Source organism: Haemaphysalis longicornis, unplaced genomic scaffold (genome assembly GCF_048455015.1).
Source record: "Haemaphysalis longicornis isolate Haplotype H1 unplaced genomic scaffold, Haemaphysalis longicornis Haplotype H1 scaffold_6, whole genome shotgun sequence".
Taxonomy (NCBI): Eukaryota; Metazoa; Arthropoda; class Arachnida; order Ixodida; family Ixodidae; genus Haemaphysalis; species Haemaphysalis longicornis.
Genome location: NW_027526407.1, coordinates 20,744,383 through 20,761,874, shown reverse-complemented (window position 1 = coordinate 20,761,874; position 17,492 = coordinate 20,744,383). Strand labels below are relative to the sequence as shown.

The window sequence follows — 17,492 nt, the reverse complement described above, 5'->3', positions numbered from 1 at the left end:
CCTCAGAACCCTACGATGTCGGAATTATTACCTAAGGGTGACCATAAACGAGCAGCAAGCATTCGCTTAACAGACAAAGTACGAGCGTTAAGCCGAAGTCCATCCCTGGGGGGTCCGGACACCTCTTTCAGAAGGATGGCTGTGGTGGCGGTTGTCGAACTTGCATCTATGGGCGCATGGGATAGCGCCTTAGCCACTCAGCTATGGCGACTAGAGAAATAGATGAAAGCTACATAAGCCTTCCAGAAGACATTTATAAGAAATGCATTGCTTGGATAACCCACCACAAGAAAAGCGGTATATACCCCGATCCGAAAAGGGGTAAGAAAGGGAAAGGCAATCTCGCCAAAAACTATTCACAGCATGTCCGGAGGGGTCCCTTAGAAAGCTTGACATGAAAAACATAAAATTAAGGATAAACGGAGAATACATGAAACATTTGAAATTTGCGGACGACATTGCCTTGCTGAGGGAGACTGCAGAAAACATGCAACCAATGCTTGAGGAAATAAAATCAGAAAGCATGTCCGTGGGGTTAAATATAAATAAGAATAAATATAAAGTGAGGAGGAATAAGCATGCCAAAACACTCTCTTCAGTTCAACAATCAAAACGCTTGAAGAAGTAAGAACTTAATACTACCTGAGACAGATGGTCAGTGCTGAGCCAAACGCCGAGAGAGAAACCCGACGCACAATAGTATGGGTTGGGGAGCAGTCGGAAAGCACTCCCAAATAATGAAGTGTTAGCTACCTGTGTCGCTAAAACGAAAAACATACCACCAGCGCACACTACCGGTGATGACATGCGGAACTGAAACTTGGCGCCTTACCATTCAACTAGAATGCAAACGTAGGTCGGCTCAACAAGCCGTGGAACGAATAATAGTATTTGTAACACCGAGAGACAGGAAACGGGCTGCATAGATCACATAACAAACTACAGTATAAGATATCATAGTTCAAATAACACAAAATTTACTCGGGCTGGCCATTTACTGAGACGAATCGACGATCGGTGAAGAATTGGAAAGATAGAGTGGAGACGAAGAGATGGGTCTGATGAAGGGGAAGACCGTTAACCCGATGGATGATGAAAGAAAGAAATTATGGGGTAAACTGTGCACTCGAGCAACACAGGAAACGAGCGGTTGGAGGTCCACGAGAGGGGCCTTCATATTGCAGTGAACCTGGGTAGGCTGCTGCTTCTGCTGCTGCTGCTGATGATGGTGGTGATTATGACGACGACGACGACGGTGGTGGTGCTGGTGGTGGTGGGGGTAAGGTGACAATTGAAACGCGTGAAACATGATGAGACAAGCAATCGTATCTGATCACGCTATGTGTCAGAGATCACTTCTAATAAAAGTAAACATTCACATCACTAGAAGCGGCGAAGCCCCTCAGAAGCTGGGGCTGTTGGCGCCTCGTGTCGTCGTCGTAATTGTCTTATCTAGTCATGGTACTAAACTACTGAAAACTCGTTCACGCCTTGCTCCAGAACGTAGCGCCTACTGAAAAAGCCTCGGCACACTCGTTTACGCCTCACGCTAGAGAGCTTTCTGCTTCACTGAACCGGAGAATATTACAGCAACGCTCTACACCTCTACCCCCATCGGTTTCCTCTCCGTTGGCAAAAACACCCAGGCGCCAAGAATACACCTAAACATCGCATGCTTGTCTCCTCCCCAGGTTTCACGTTAGTGGAGATAGCCCGTGATTGTTTTTTGATGCGGATTCAGCCTTTGAATGAGAGTATAGGGCTATTGTATTCCATTTCGCCAGTAAGAGTAAAAGGCCAGGCGGGCTGGAGCCTTTTTGTTGGATAGAAAAACTGTCCCTTTCACGGGTTTGCCCCTGCCCATAGAGGATTAGACAAAGCTACAATAAACTCTTAGTAAAGGGCGTAAGTCCGCATCCACTTAAAAACCTAAAGCGGACTGCCTACGCCATCTTGAACCATGTTCTCCGTTTTGTGTGGCCATTTTTAATAATCATGCACCCCACCGTCCAACGATGACGATGGTTTAACGCGAAGGTTTCTCGTAACGGATTCTTTGCTTCATCTCAAAAATACAAATTGCGCGCATATTAACGGGGACAAGAACACATTACGCCAGCACAAGCGCATGTTTTCTTGTCCCCGTTAGTTTGCGCGCAGTTTGTTTTTTCAAGATGCATCATTACCAACTCCCCAGCTTTCAAACCTTTTACGGATTCTTGGGTTGTCGTCTGAAGTTATCGCTTCGATTCTGTCGAACTGCAACAATCGGATAAACGCTAGTTCCATCCCGCGGGAACCCAGGTTTGATTCCAGCCACGGAAAGAGTTTTTTCTTTGACTTGAGTCCGATCATTTATCATCTTCAGAGAAAGTTCGCTGCACTGCAGGGCGTGTTCGCGTTAGAGACGCCATGTGTGAGACGACCAAGGCTTCGCTTTAAAGATACAGTACCTTTTAGCCAGCCTCCGACGCATCATTTCGTCGTGGAACAACGAATCATATCAAGCATTGCTGGTATCATCGCTTAATCCTTTCAAGTTGGAGTACGAAAACAAACTTTTTTGTGAAATACTTCTACGCACAACCGCAGCAGCTCATGTGCGATACCAAAACTGAGTTCTGCGATTCTCAGATTACTCATTTCTACGATTGTTAAAGGACCCATTTTCGTGCTTTCGAGGAGGAAAGTGGAGGAGATGTGAGTATACGTTTCATATCAACCCGTGTTTACAACTGGGCCTATAACGGTATCTAACGCTCCATAATCATACAACAGCACTTGTCAAAATTTTATTGACATGTGTTTTCCTGTCCGTTCTCATGAAACTGTTTACTGCTACATCGCGTTTGCGTCCCTCACAGCTTTCGTTTGTTGGCCTTTTGGCGCGAGTTCTTCAACAGGCAGACTGGCAACGGTTCACACGCCAGCTTCCCTAGACTTTGCGTGGCTGTCAGGCACCTGTTATATTTACGTGCTCTCATTTTCACACTTCATGTGACACGTCGTGAGCTTAGTATGTGCAGAGCTTGCTACGTTCGTGAGCTTGCTACGTTCAGCCGCTGGCTATGTGCAGAGAGCGTGTTTTCAAATACGGTTTTGATTATTCTATAAAGGAAACCCGTGTTTTTGTAGCAGAGCAAATATACAGCGCAAACGACAGCTTTCCGCTCACGCGGAAACTTAAGGCTATCACCTTAAAAGTTGAAGTGAAGAATTTGATAACTCACTTCACTGGGTGCAGCTTGCCAACCGCAAAGCGAGCAAGTAAAAAGGCCCAAGGCATCCGTGTGCACTCGTGTACAGTAGGCGCAGTAGGTGTGGCCCTTGCCGTCTTTAAGACCGGTGGCAGTCAAAGCTTTGCAAATGCAGCATGCAAGCTCCGGATTCAGCTTTTCCTTGAACGGGATGAGAATGCCATCAGCCAACCCCTTGACGTCCTTGAGGGAATATTTTTCTTGGAAGCTCATTGCCGCTGTGGTCTTCTCTGGCTCCCATGTTGGTGTTGCTTCGGGCTGTTTCAAAAAAGCACAAATGCCCCAGCTGAAGTGGCGAATGCAGAATTCGCTCGCGGGAGTTTAAACTTTCAGTACAAATTTAATAAAATGTCATTTTATTACAGTGCACAGTGCACAGCATTACAGTGCTCAGTAAGCCCTGCTTTGAGCAGGGATAATTTGGTCTTGTCACTCCGAATACCCCACTCACCCCAAACAAGAATTCACTACAGCTGGGTAGTCCAGTAGCTTCCAAAACGCAAACTGAAAGACAGAAACCTAGAAGACTGTCTCTTTTTGGTGATAGCAAGCATTCTTAATGAAAGCTAAGTTTTTGTTGCTTCCCAAATAAATGCAAGATTGGCGCTTTGGAACAAGGCGTCATTTGATTGTAGGGCTAACACGCCGACGCAACGCAGGCGATGAGGCGCGCCATAGTGGAAGGCTCCGGATTCAGTTTGACCTCCTGGGGATCTTTAACGTGCCCCTAAATGTCGTACACAAGGGCGTTTTTGCTTTTCGCCTCCATCTGAAAAGCGGGCGCCGCGGCCGCTGCAGCCGGGAATCGAACCCGCGCCTTCGTGCTCAGCAGCACAACACATTGACCACTGAGCCACCCCGGCGGGAAACCAGGCCTGATTTATCAGGTGTAAAGGCCTACAAAATGAGAAAAGTTCAGAGGATGCCGTTAGGAAACCACGTGTTTGATTACTCGACCGATGAATAAATAAATAAATAAATAAATAAATAAATAAATAAATAAATAAATAAATAAATAAATAAATAAATAAATAAATAAATAAATAAATAAATAAATAAATAAATAAATAAAAAAATAAATAAATAAATAAATAAATAAATAAATAAATAAATAAATAAAAATAAATGGATAAATAAAAAAGGGAAATATTTGGGTTAGGGTTTTCAATCAGGGGCCTATGGTATCTGACTAATCCACGCATCCTGTGACCGCGGCAGATACTTACCTCTAGCTAAATAACGATGCATTTACTGGATATGCTGCTGCTACAGAACATTTGTTATAGACATTTACTTTGGCCCACAGAAGTAATTGGAGCGTGGTAGTTATAGAAGTGTCCATGGAGCTATTCGCTAAAAGTGTATTGCATGTAGTGCTACAAGGTAATAGGTCAATCTGCTTAATCATAGAAACAGCCAGAAGAAAAGGACGCAACCGAAAAATAATAATGACGAGGGTAATACGAGGACACCACTGCGCCAGCGGTTAACCTTTTTTATATCTGCGCTTTCTCTACTGCGATAGACTTTAAAGAGACTACATGAAGATACCCCCGAAAGTACGCCTCACAGAAGTATGCAAGTAAACGCAGCAACACCACGCGGCAAGGAGACACGCTTTTCCAGTAGCCACAGCTGAGAGACCTGCAGCCGGCTATAGACCTTTGCAATAAAAACCTCTCACCCGCCGCCATTCTGGAGTTTCATGTTTGTGCATAAAAAGTGCTAAGAAAGTGACTTGAGAAATCATCTGCGCATTTTCCCAACAGTCCAGAAAGGAGGTGGTTTGGCTCTGTTTATCGAAAGTAAAAAGGTGTATACCGAAATGATCGTTTATATAATCTTCTGGTAACGGCGATATTATTCCAGTGTAAGATAGCGTATTTATTGTACATCTACCATCAAAGAGGAATGCTAAGGTTGGAATATCTTATTCTGTAAAGTACGTGGTCTTAAGTGCCATTCTGAAATTCCTTCCTTTGACTCAGAAGCGGGGATCAACCAACAGGTCACCAAATAATTATTCTGAAATCTCTCTCGAGTGGACATTTTTCTACAGAAATTACGTCTGTGTCAGCAGATATTAAGAAACACACGGATGTAGAGTCCTCAATAAATGTCACTATCATTCTAATAGCTGCCGCTACGGCTGTCTTGCTCGAACAGCCAGCAGCTAGCCGTTTCCTTTGCGGTGTAAGTTTCTTAGAGTAATCTCGCAGCTGTGGTGTGAGCCTACGGAAATCGACAGTAGCCTGCGAAAGCATGTTGGTACGAACAACGTGGCAACCATTGCACAATACAAAAAGTGACATGAAAATCGCAGGTTGCTATGCTTTCACGAAGGAATTGTCATTTCGTTTATTGTTTAGGCGTGGATTTTTCCAATTGGAAGTAGCGTCAACCAACAAAACACTGCGCATCAGCTTCATGGTTTGGCCCAGCAAACACTCACGCCGAAAGTGTTATAGTCTTTTGGGTTCAATTGAGGCAAAATTATCTTTTCCAGCCTAGTCAGCCTGCCATTCGCGTGACGAGCCACAAAAGTCTGCTGTACTTTTAGCAAACATGCAGAAAAAAAAAACGAAACACTACCTTCTTTTTCTACAAATAGCACAGCATCTGCAAATATTTGCCACAATCTAATACGGGCACTGAGTGCGTGCTAGGATGAAGCCTGCGTAAATTCGCGAAACCAGGTCAGCCCCCTTAAGTTAGAGCTTCCATGCTCCAGACATAAGTGAATGGCTATTTTGATGTTGCCAAAATGCATAGAAAATAAAAACAGTATCGGAAGGACTTTTCATTATGCGTAGCCAACGCGCGTCTTTGCACGTAGGAATACCATGGTACCACTACACCGACGGAGAGTATTCATCTCCCCTTCAAAAAAGGTTGAAGATGCTAAGCTTTTCCCCAAGTTGAAGTCATGTCACTAGAAAGGGTGAAGTGCTATCGCTCTCTGGTTTTGTGAAAAAAGATAAATAGACTGCTGAATGCGTGACACTCGCACTATCCGTTTGAAGCTATTTTGCAGGCTTTTTCGTAGGGATACGGTGTTGCAACTGCAAGAGAAAGCAGCTCCGCGAATACGACTCTGGCGTCCCCCACAAACACACGCCACCGCAGACGCAAATCTACTCTCAAGCCTGGGCGAATTATTTCAAATTTCTTTCACGGAGGACTCAGAGAAGAGCAGTCCAAAAAATATCGGCATAACTAATGTGATTAGAAAGATTTATTTGTTTTAAACACAAACAATACAAGATGCTCAGCCTGCGCAGCCTTGCACAACAACTCAGAAAAAAAGAGTACATTTTTTAGTTTCGGTCACAATTTCGTTAGAACCGCCAGGTGGAGTATATTTCTGTTTAAGGGTGAGGCAGTGTCAACCGTAGGCGTAGATAGACACCGACGGGAAAGAATGCGCACAAGATAGAGGGCGAGACGTCGCAACGGCACACCGATTCTGCCGCGTCAAATAAGGGCTGGAGGCAGTGTCAACCGTAGGCGTAGATAGACACCGACGGGAAAGAATGCGCACAAGATAGCGGGCGAGACGTCGTAACGGCACACCGATTCTGCCGCGGCGCGGGTGTTGCTGCCGTGGCGAACAGGATCCGTTGTTCGGAAGCGATTAGAAACCTTAGACGCTGCAGCTGGGCGGTCGCGAGCCTGTGCGAGCCGGCGACCAAAGACAGAGCTAGGTAAAACCATATCGAATCCGCCTATAGGAGGCTAGACACGTTGGTGCGTGAGGGACCGTTCACCGAGTGAAGGTGTACGGAGTAAGGTCTTCGTTCACACAAGGACAAATTGTGAGCCGGCTACTGTCGGCTCGTGTTCTACTCAGCGCTAGGACTTCTGTTCGCGTTTCCTTTGAAGATTTCTCAGCTCCACTGAAGTGCAAAACGCCAGCTTCGTTGACTATGACATCATAACACATCTTCTAAAACCCACCTGGTGCATCTTTCCATGCTTCACACACCAGGCGAGCGTGACAAACGTCCGCTTCCCACAACAAACAGTGATGGCGACGACACAGATGGTTCTGCAAATTCTACTTCAAATAACATGAAGGCGTTTAGGTTTTGTGCAAAACTGGCGGCGGAATACAAAGTGCGACTTTTCGTCTATCTAGACTATAGCCTTAGGCGATGGAAATTGTTTATTACTAGCTTGAAGTGTGTTATTGTGGCTAAGTTACTAAAACGAGTCAATTTACTTGTCTTACTCCACCCTTTCTCCCAAGGGAGGTTTGCAAATTATTATTTGAAGGCTGAATAATAGTTGATATTCTGGAGGTGCGCATATCGCATTCGCGTTCAGAAAATGCACTGCTTACACTTAAACTGCTAGAACTTTTCGAAATATGAATCATGAGAAATTACGCACACCTTATCTTTCGGGCCTAATGAACTCACACATTTGTATGCCATAACACTATGACAAAAACACATTGTCAAGTCGAAGGTGCTAGGATTACTCAGGCAGCAAGGGCATGGATCATGTGCTATATGGAGGTTTTGTTTGTGTTCCTCATATATGCATCGTAAAAAAGCTTGAGTTAAGTGAACTATAAAGCTTGATAGCGGTTAGCCATTATTTCTATCGCTTTGGAGGGGGTAATGGTCGGCTTCACGTGCACATTTTGAAAGAGAGAGAGGGAAATAAAAACGTTTATATACACCACTGGAGTAGGGGGCAACCACCACGGCTTGTGCTCGGGTGACCAGTGGGCGCTGGGAGTCTTCGCAGAGCGGCTCTGGGCCTCCGTCCAGTGGTCAGGGAAGTTATGGTGGGGTTGGGGTCAGAGGGGAAGCCCACAGGTAGTGTTGCACTGTGAATTTAGCGCCACAATGTGGGCAGAGCGGAGAGGGGTAGGCGGATGGGTGAATATTATGAAGAAGGGCTTGTTTGGGGAGAGGTTCAGTTTGGAGGAGGCGCCACGGCCGTTCCTCCGAGAGGGTTAGGGATGGGTAAGCCGGGGGAGCGTTTTGCGGGAGAGGCGACAGTAAGCAGTAGCCTCCCTATAAGTGGTGAGGGAGTCGCTGATGGAGTAAACTCCTTGACGTGAAGTGGTCTCGTCAGGCGCACGGGTGACGAGTGCTCGTGCCGCCTTATGAGCCCGCTCCGCGCCGTCTAGTCCCGTGTGTGCCGGTAACCAGAGGAGCTGGGCAGGATGCTGAGGGGGCTGAATTTCGATGGAGACTTTTGTAGGCTAGCCTGGAGATAGTTCCGCTAGCAAAAGTTTTGATGGCCGTTTTTTAATCAAAATTTTAGAACAGGGAGAGGCCGGTGTGCGAGTGCCAGGGCTATGGCCACCTCGTCCGCAACATGTGGGGTTGTGGTGGGAATACTGAGAGACACGAGAGGAGTAGTAGCCGCCGACGACACGACAGTGACAGTGAAGGCCGGATTATGCCTGTGTGTTGCAGCATCTACGTAGAAGGTGTTTGGCGAGACACATTTTAATGTCATTGTATTTTTGCCACTCAGTCTCGTACTCAGTTATTGCAGGAGATGTTTCGTATACCTTTGCGAATGCGCCTGTAGTAGAAAGAAATCAAAACCCGAATTCTCGTATTGTGCTTTCTAAGTTTCTCGTTCAGGTTACTTAGCTCTTGCGTTACCGTGGGAAAATTGTCCGTTTTTTTGCGGTCTAAGAAAACATACCTTGTCTGCTAAAAAAAATGGTTAGGTACTAATTACAGAAACCAAAAAGGCAGAATAGTAATTGGCCTTTCCAATAACACCAGTTTTTTAAATGTTTTTATGTATCATAGTAACGAAAAAACTACCAAAATCAAAATTCTTTCCAAATGTACAAAAAATCATAAAAAAGGAGTTGTGTAAAACAAGCGGTAGTAAAAAAAATTGGAATATACATTTTGTTGGGATACATTTCAAAAACACGCCCCGAAAAATGTCGACGAGCGCGGAGCAGTTTTTCAGATATAAAAAAATTAATTGTTAGCACGTGCGGTGCTTGTCACGCGGTGAAGGGCAACCTCAATTCAAAATGTGCAATTTCGGGAGGTTCTATGGAAGAAATCTGATGATTTCACATTATCAGAAGCACCAATTTGCCCCCACATGACGTAAAAACATCCTGCCAATGACTGACTTTGCATTTACACCCAGCACAATGTTTGGGACATGCATGCGATGTTGAAAAAACATGCATGAATTTGAAAATAGAAATCCGTGGTTGATGCTTGTTGACGTTCACGGTCAGTTATCTCTCAAAACATAAAGTTGAGCTTCGTCATCATTTGCTGACTCGCAATTGTATCCTTGCTTGCAGGAATGAGGTGCGATGCGCTAGAATCCTGCCATGCAAACTTTGGGCGAGTAGCTGTTGCGCGATAAAAAAGATCAGCACAACGATCCTTCTTCATTGCAGCGCCACCTAACATTTTTGAATTGAAACAGTACAAGAACTTTTCGGAGACTCTGTCTGAACAGACAGATCAACTAAGCAGCAAAACTAGACCCCCGGAGATACCCTCGTACGGAAAGAAAACTGGAAGGCGAACAGCTGGCAGTGTGGAAGACCGGTTTGAAGCGCTATCCTCGTCGGAACAGATATCTGGCGAGTGGGTGTTATCTTTTGACTTGTATCGTCCTGTGTGCTTCAGCTTAAGTCTCTGTTTCTGTTGCGCTGTATTGTTAAGACCAATCACCAACTAGCCCAATACTACTCTCTTATCGCAGAAATTGGGTTAGGGTTCAGTGAAAGCAGGAGCAGCATGCTTTCTTCGAGGATTCGTGACGGACGCTCAAGGCGCCATGGCAGGTAGCCTTGAAGTTGGGTAACTGCGTAGTAGCGCTATATATGAATTTCGCTATGCAGAAACAAAACCTAAACTGTTGTAAACTGTTCGTGAATGGTGCTGGGGTAAGTAGAACTACCACACAACTTAGAACAACGTGCGCAAAGGCCATAAAACTGCCAAAATCATAAAGTAGCTTTGCAAACAGGCACTGCTTGACAGTTTCCGCCGATTTCTGGGGTTATTTTCGTCAGAGTGCAAACCTGACGATCTAAAGTCGTTCGCTGGTTCATCATTCATGTCCTGATAACAGAAAACAAACTTGGATGCAGAATAATAACGAGTGGCACACATTCTTTGTTGGTAGCAGTGATGCGCGAGGTGATTCAAACGCGTGTCAAAAATCACGTTTTTAATACAAAAAGGAACGCAAAACTGATATTGAAAAGCCTAACTGCAAACAGCTTACCTTGTTCGAGAAACGCGTGGAATGCTATGAAAAGGCGCTCCCATATATTGTTCAAATTGAACGATTTTGAATAGGCGCGGTAACGAAAGAGTTAAAAGCACGACATTATATATAACGTGAAGTGAATGAGCATAACAAATTCCAAGTGAATTGTACAGCATCTATTACATCACATGTAGGAGTTGAAATGTGGAAATTCAATTAATCCATTTTGTGTGTCACAATAACGTTCGAAATGCACGGATTTGTTACATAATAACCTGGGTGAATTTTGTAGCAATTTCGAGAATTTTGAGCGGCACACCTTTCTGCTTCATGTTTATGAAGAAGGGCAGCGAAATTTTTTATCTCCGAAGGTGCTTTACTGGTTCTCCATAGCCTCAATTCTCGAAGTGACTTTTTCTCGTAGGTCGCTTGAAACAATGCGTAGCATACGATGTTAGTGGAGGTAGAATTGTCTTTTTTTAAAAGCTGTAGTTTTGTGTATAGCATAAGGATCGTAGTTTAGACGTCTGATCGTGGTGCATTAAAACACGGGTAAACTTGGTGCTAGAGCTAAAAACTCTATCGAGGGGAAAATCCATGGGGTGAGAAAAATTGAAGGGAGTTCTGCTGGAAGCATACGTCTAAGTCTCCCGGGGCCCAGATCCCCAGCTTGCTCCGTCGGCCAACGTAAGGTGATCAGAGAGCGCGGGACTGGTGAGGACCGCCTCCCGAGCCTCAGATGACGTGGCATCACCAGGTCATCTTGGAATGTAGTTTAGTTGTACACCCGGCGCGAGTTTAAAGGAGAAAGTGGACATGCGGTTGGTACTTGCGTTCATGGCATGCACCATGCAATCGGAAAAAGAAGCTTGAGCGTTACGAGATGGTCTCAGGATAGGCTAGTTTGTACAGGGATTTGCTTGGGGTAAAATGTCTCGTGGTTACCTTTTCTGCTGTTTAAGAACAGAGTTCTAAGAATAAAGTGTCCCTCGTTTAGGTGTCTCATGATTATAAAATGCCATGCGATTCAGCTCGCCGAAGGGCAGTGGCTCTCGGACGACATAGCATAGCTGAACATGGCATTGGCATATACAGACAGCTTTTATTTGCCTTTCTGAACTGCTCAGAACTACTTCAGAGAAGCCTCGTATTTTATTTGCCCATAAAAGTTCTAATGAACAAGTACTTTTAGAGTTCACGGCAACTGCTCCAAACTGCTTCGCACAGGCAAATGAAGCAGCCTTTATGTTGCCAGATGGACGAGGTACAGCGGCGATATTACGCGGAAAGTTCACGATAGTTGTGCCTTGCTTGCACAGGTGACACCATAACCACCTGGCTATATACGTGTTGTAGCCTAGTAATCACCATATCAATCACCATAAGAATTATAAGAATGACATTATGCAGTTATTTCAACCAACCTCTGTAACTGCAAGTTTCTGGGCCCCTACTTCAATACATGACTCAATGCTGCGGAAAGAGTCTTAGCTAATAAGAGCTAAAGAAGCAAGCGCTCACCTGGAAACCTCTGTGGCCATCTTTCTTCTGTAAACATGCACCATTTGAATGTTCCTCGTTACATTCAAGCATCACTTGTCCGAGAAACTCGTAGCACTTGGAGATGAACGGCTGGTCATTATGGATGCGCTCCTGGTCAGAGTAAAGCAGAAGTTCTCCAAATGCACGCTAACATCCACTACCGAAACTATGTCCTCTTGCTACTTCCCCCATGCCAGGTTTTGTTGGCTTCGCGAAACACACCAAACGGGCACTATAAAATCAGTCAAAGGGCCATCTGCCAGGCCCTCGTACTGGCGGCCTTATGGAAAACAAACTCATACTAATGGGGATATTCGAGCAGAGTGCAAAAAGGGGACGAACTTGCGAACAGCCACCAGTTTTAAGTTCTGTAAAAAGGGTGTAGAATTCAGAGCAAAATTTTTTAGCAGTTAGGAGCTCACCTTGTGCAATAACACGGTTATTGAGGCGGTGTTTGTTGCAACCGGGCCAAAGTGTAGGTTATACACACTCTGTCCTACTTCTATAGCAAGACTCATCATAAGTAGGCGAGGTTTCACACAAACGGAAGTTGGGGCCCTTAAGGGCAGTCGACAAGGACGATTGCGCTATAATATATGAAAACGCTCATTTACTGGGAATAAATTTTCACCAGTTCATGTTACGCTACTTTAACTGCATGACAATATTTTTGTCCTTTCGGCCATGGCTCGGATTTCTTGCCGACGGCTTACGTGTGTATTTCGTAGACGGTATAAATAATAGTGTCCTATTTACCTGATTGTGCTTTCTTGTGGCACAATTTTATAAAACAGAGAATTCCGTGCCTAATTTAAAATTGGCGATTGTGTTTATTGTGGGCTACTCAGATGTTCAACGCTTATATAATTTCGCTAGTAATTCACTACAGGAGCGCCAGACAGGAGGGGTTGGAGGTCAAAGGGAGAGACCTTCCTCCTGCAGTGGACCTAAGTAGGCTGTTGATGATAAATTTGAAGAAGAATTTTAACAGCTATCTGTCGACCAAAATTCACCAACTTGAAAAAGGCATCTCAAAGCATAGGGTAGTAATACATTTTCTGTGCAAAAAAATAAATAAAAACAATTTTCGCACTCGAAATTTACCTCTCGGGTAAGCTTATTTGCAAGTTGGAAAATTTTTACATTCATTGCTTCCTGTTGGAAGCTAGTGTTGTTTCAACCATACATTTAGGATAACCCAAAAAAGACAACCTCATAATTTACAGAAACTGGCCTCCTGGTAAGAATTACAGGTTGTTCTAAAAACTTTCAAAGAATGGAAAGGATAAAACCCAGTTGGGCCTTCTGTTGAGTGACTATTGAGCTCTGGTAAATGCTCTGTTGAACTTCGGCCAGTGCCCTTCAACATTTCACCTGCCACCCCTACAAATCACCCATCGAAGCTTTGTCCACTCGCTCGCCATTGAAAGCAGCTTCCTCTTAGCACCGCGTCGTCTTCGCCTCTCAAGGTGGTTTTTATATCATGTGAGGACGTTTTCGCGCTGCTGTTTCTCTTTACTGGGGAGCGCTCCGTCACCCGCGTACAGCCCTGCTTCCGTCGTGCTGACTCCCTTTAATATTCTGTGATCCCTGGCTGGAGCTGGCTCCGACGAGTTTGAACTTTTTCCGATTACCGATTTTCGGTACCTCTCAACGCACATGCTTAAAACAGAGATCTGAGACTTTCGCCTTAGAAATACCCCTTTGTATCTGTGAGACCCCTTAGTGCTTCAGCTTCCTGCTATTAAAAAATTTGGCGAATGTTATCTCGTTTGCTTTACATTGGTAGATACTCCAAATTAACACCAATCTCATCTGTAAGAGGAACTCGTGCAAGCCCTCATACATGGGCTTTTTTATCCAGAAGGCATTAAGGACACAGTTCGCAATAGCCTTAATTTGTGCATGGGTCCAGCTGGTACTTAAGGGCACTGATTTTGTTAAAATCAGAAGAAGCATTTGGGCCCCAAGTCTTCCGGTCCTGCTTTATATTACCAATCGGACTTACCTTGAAGCTGGAGTAATCTTCTGGAATTTTTCGGCAAGGATTGTTGAGATGTTCTTTGTGAAGAGCAGCCATCACTAGTGTGAACCATTTCTGGTATACTGATGGAGATGTGAGGGCGTCTCCTGCGTTGTACTGTGAGGGAGGAAAAACATGCGAGAAGGGAGCTTTTTTATCCTACCAGAAACGAGCCCTAGTAATGCCATTATGGCGTTTGCGTTCGCACAGACGCCCAGGACCAAGCTCATGCAGTCTCCGCCGCGTGAAGAAAATGCGCTGCGTGTTTAGAGAACACGATTACGGTATGTGCACCCGGGCAACTTTTTTATTTTTGTCTTTCTTAGGAGGCCACTGGCCCCTCACCGAAGGAATTCTAAACCAAAAAATTTCTCGAGCGCGTTAATCCTCTGACGTGTATTTAAAAGCCAACTCAGCAGGCACGTGCGCATTCGCTTTCGCACAGACGCCCAGGACCCAGCTCATGCAGTGGCCGCCGCGTGAAGAAAATACACTACGTGTTTTGTTACGATATGTTCCCCGGGCATCTTTATGTTCCGCCTCGCGTGTAGAAAGACCGTGGTTTGAATCCCGGTGCCGGACAATCCCCAGAAAAAAAAAAGACCTCGCAGTTATGAAATTGCAGTTGGGGCTTGGCGACCATTGCCGGTAACGCACTCCCTCACCAGAGTAGGATTGGCCACACTGGTGTAGTAACGGCCAAACCCGCCCATGAATACGCCAATTAACCCACGGCCCTCTGTCTCGAGTGGCTGCGAAGCAACTGACCACGGCGGCGGTCAGACCTGTGACGCAGCAGGGGGTGCTAAGAAAGCCTGGACCAGGACAGGCCGCCATTGGAATCTGAACCTGGCAACGCTTAACACGAGAACCTTATCTAGTGAAGCGAGTCTAGAGGTGTTGTTCGAGGAATTAAAGGGCATCAAATGGGATGTCATAGGGCTTATTGAGGTCAGGAGAACAGGTGAAGCTTTTACGGTGCTGAAAAATGGACACGTTCTATGTTACCGTGGTCTAGAAGACAGAATAGAACTGGGCGTGGGATTTGTAGTCAATAAATCATAGCTGGCAACATAGAAGTAGAGCATTAACGAAAGGGTAGCAGGTCTTGTAATTGGGCTCAATAAGAGGTACAAGCTCAAGGTGGTAGAGGGCTATGCCCCCACATCCAGCCATGACGACCAGGTAGTGGAACGCCTCTATGAAGATGTGGAATCGGCAATGGCTAAAGTAAAAACACAGTATACCGTAGTTATGGGAGATTTCAATGCTAAAGTAGGCAAGCATCAGTCTGGAGACAAGGCAGTTCGGAACTATGGTCTGGGGTGTAGAAATAGCAGGGGGGCCTACTAGTTGAGTTTGCAGAACGGAATAATAATAAGAAGAAGTTGTGTTTTTTTGGCACAGCAACCTCTCGGTTATAATGCGCCAGACGCAGAGTAGAATAGTTATGCAACGGTTAAAAGATGTTATTCAAGGTGTTGTGAAGATTAAAAACATTTTAAAAGGACTCAAAGATGCACATAGCTAAAACTGGTGTAGAAGGCCGGCGTCCTCAAAAAATTTGAAAACGTTACTAAAATCCACCAACGGTTCATCACTAAGTAAAAGCGCAGGGTGTAAAGGGATGCAAAAGGTGTATAATGCTTTGAAATGTCTAATGCGTGCTGCTTCAAGGTGTGGGCAGCTTATTAAAACATGGAGTACAGTAAGAGGATCTCCACAGTGGTCACACACGGGTTTCTGTTCTTTCTGGATCAGGAAGCCGTGTGTGAGCACAGTGTGACCTATTCGCAGTCGGCATGAAATAACCTCATAAAAACGATTTCTGTGTCTGCAACTTTTCCATTCAGATAGGTATGGTTTCACTAGGTGTAACTTATTTTCAGTCTGTCTGTCCCATTCAGTTTGCCAGTACATTGTAATGGACTTTCGTATGGTGTTCCGAAGGTCCTGGTAAGGAACCTTGGACTTCGTTATTGCACAATGCTTAGTATCGTATGCTGCTCTATCGACAGTTTCATTTTCTGGAATGCCAATGTGGCTTGGTATCCAACAAAAGACGACACTAACCCCTGCCGATGTAAGGTGGCACAGTCGATTTTTTAACATACCTACAGCCGCATTTTTTGAAGGGACAAGGGAGGTCAAAGCACGTATGGCGCTTAAGGAATCTGTAAAAATCTCCACTTTTTGTAGTCCATTTGCTATTACGTCTTCAATAGCTGAGGTTATACCAAAAACCTCTGCAGTGAAGACACTGCCCTCATCAGCTATCCTCTCAGCTACAGTAACTGCCGACGAGTTTACAAAAGCATAACCAGTATGACCAGCAGTTTTTGAACCATCAGTAAAGTAGTGGCAATAGCTACTGTATTTATCCTTTAGTGCAAGAAATTCTTGGAGCAAAAACTGGTGTGGAAAAGCTTTCTTGTCGTATTTTAACAGCCACAGGTCACATTTGACAGCACTATAGTCCCAAGGGGCTAAAGCATCCGATAAACTCAGAAGAGTTGGCGGGCATATCTTGAAAGAGTACAGAGTCATGTACTCCTCCAAACGGAGGGCACGAGGGCGGACCACTCTTGGTTTGTTCTCATAGAGCTTCTTGTACTTATTCTCAAACAATTCTTCGGCACAAGGATGGTCATTTATGCATGCTATTTTGGCTGCATATACTCCACTTAGGTACGCTCGACGGTACTGCAGAGGCCACTCATTGCACTCAACGTAAAGACTATCAACAGGGGAGGTACGATATGCACCTGAGGCAAGTCTGAGGCCCAAGTTGTGCACTGGATCGAGTGAGGTGAGAACAGATTGGCGAGATGACCCATAAACAATACAGCCGTAATCAAGACGAGACCGTACAAGTGAGCCATAAATTCTGAGCAAACATGCGCGGTCGGCCCCCCATGACTTGTGCGACAAAATTTTCCATATGTTAAGTGTCCTCATGCAGGTCATTTTGAGTGTGTTTATGTGAGCCCCAAACGTTAATTTGGAGTCATAAATGATGCCCAAGAATTTGTGCTCACTGTGTACTGGCACGAGCATATCCCTGATTTTTATTTCAGGCTTGGCATGAATACCTCGTTTCCGCGCGAAGCACACACATGCACACTTCTCAGGAGAAAAGCGAAAACCGTTTTCATCTGCCCATCGTTGCAACCTATTAACCGTAGTCTGGATTTGTCTTTCACAGACTGATTGGTTACATGATGAAAAGGCAATCTGCAGGTCATCGACGTAAAGGGAGTACATAACCGGTCGAGGAATAACCTTTGCCAAGGAATTTATTTTAATGGCGAAGAGTGTCACACTTAGCACACTGCCCTGAGGTACTCCATTTTCCTGGCTGAAAGAACGGGAGACTGCATTGCCCAGTCTCACAGTAAAGGTTCGTTCTTGAAGAAAATCTTGTACACATGAAAACATTCGCC

At 45.0% G+C, this 17,492-nt stretch overlaps 1 protein-coding gene across 2 annotated transcripts in view; it reads right to left on the bottom strand.

Annotated features, from left to right (window-relative positions):
- The window catches only part of LOC144142284 (uncharacterized), a 102,507-nt gene that overhangs the window by 20,138 nt on the left and 64,877 nt on the right, over window positions 1-17,492 (bottom strand). For both annotated transcript variants that reach the window (XM_077673659.1, XM_077673660.1), the window contains exons 9-11: window positions 14,035-14,166; window positions 12,006-12,137; window positions 3,231-3,515 (exon numbers count right to left, since the gene is read on the bottom strand). In XM_077673659.1, coding sequence (XP_077529785.1) covers window positions 3,231-3,515; window positions 12,006-12,137; window positions 14,035-14,166 — 549 coding nt within the window. The remainder of the gene's footprint in view (window positions 1-3,230; window positions 3,516-12,005; window positions 12,138-14,034; window positions 14,167-17,492) is intronic.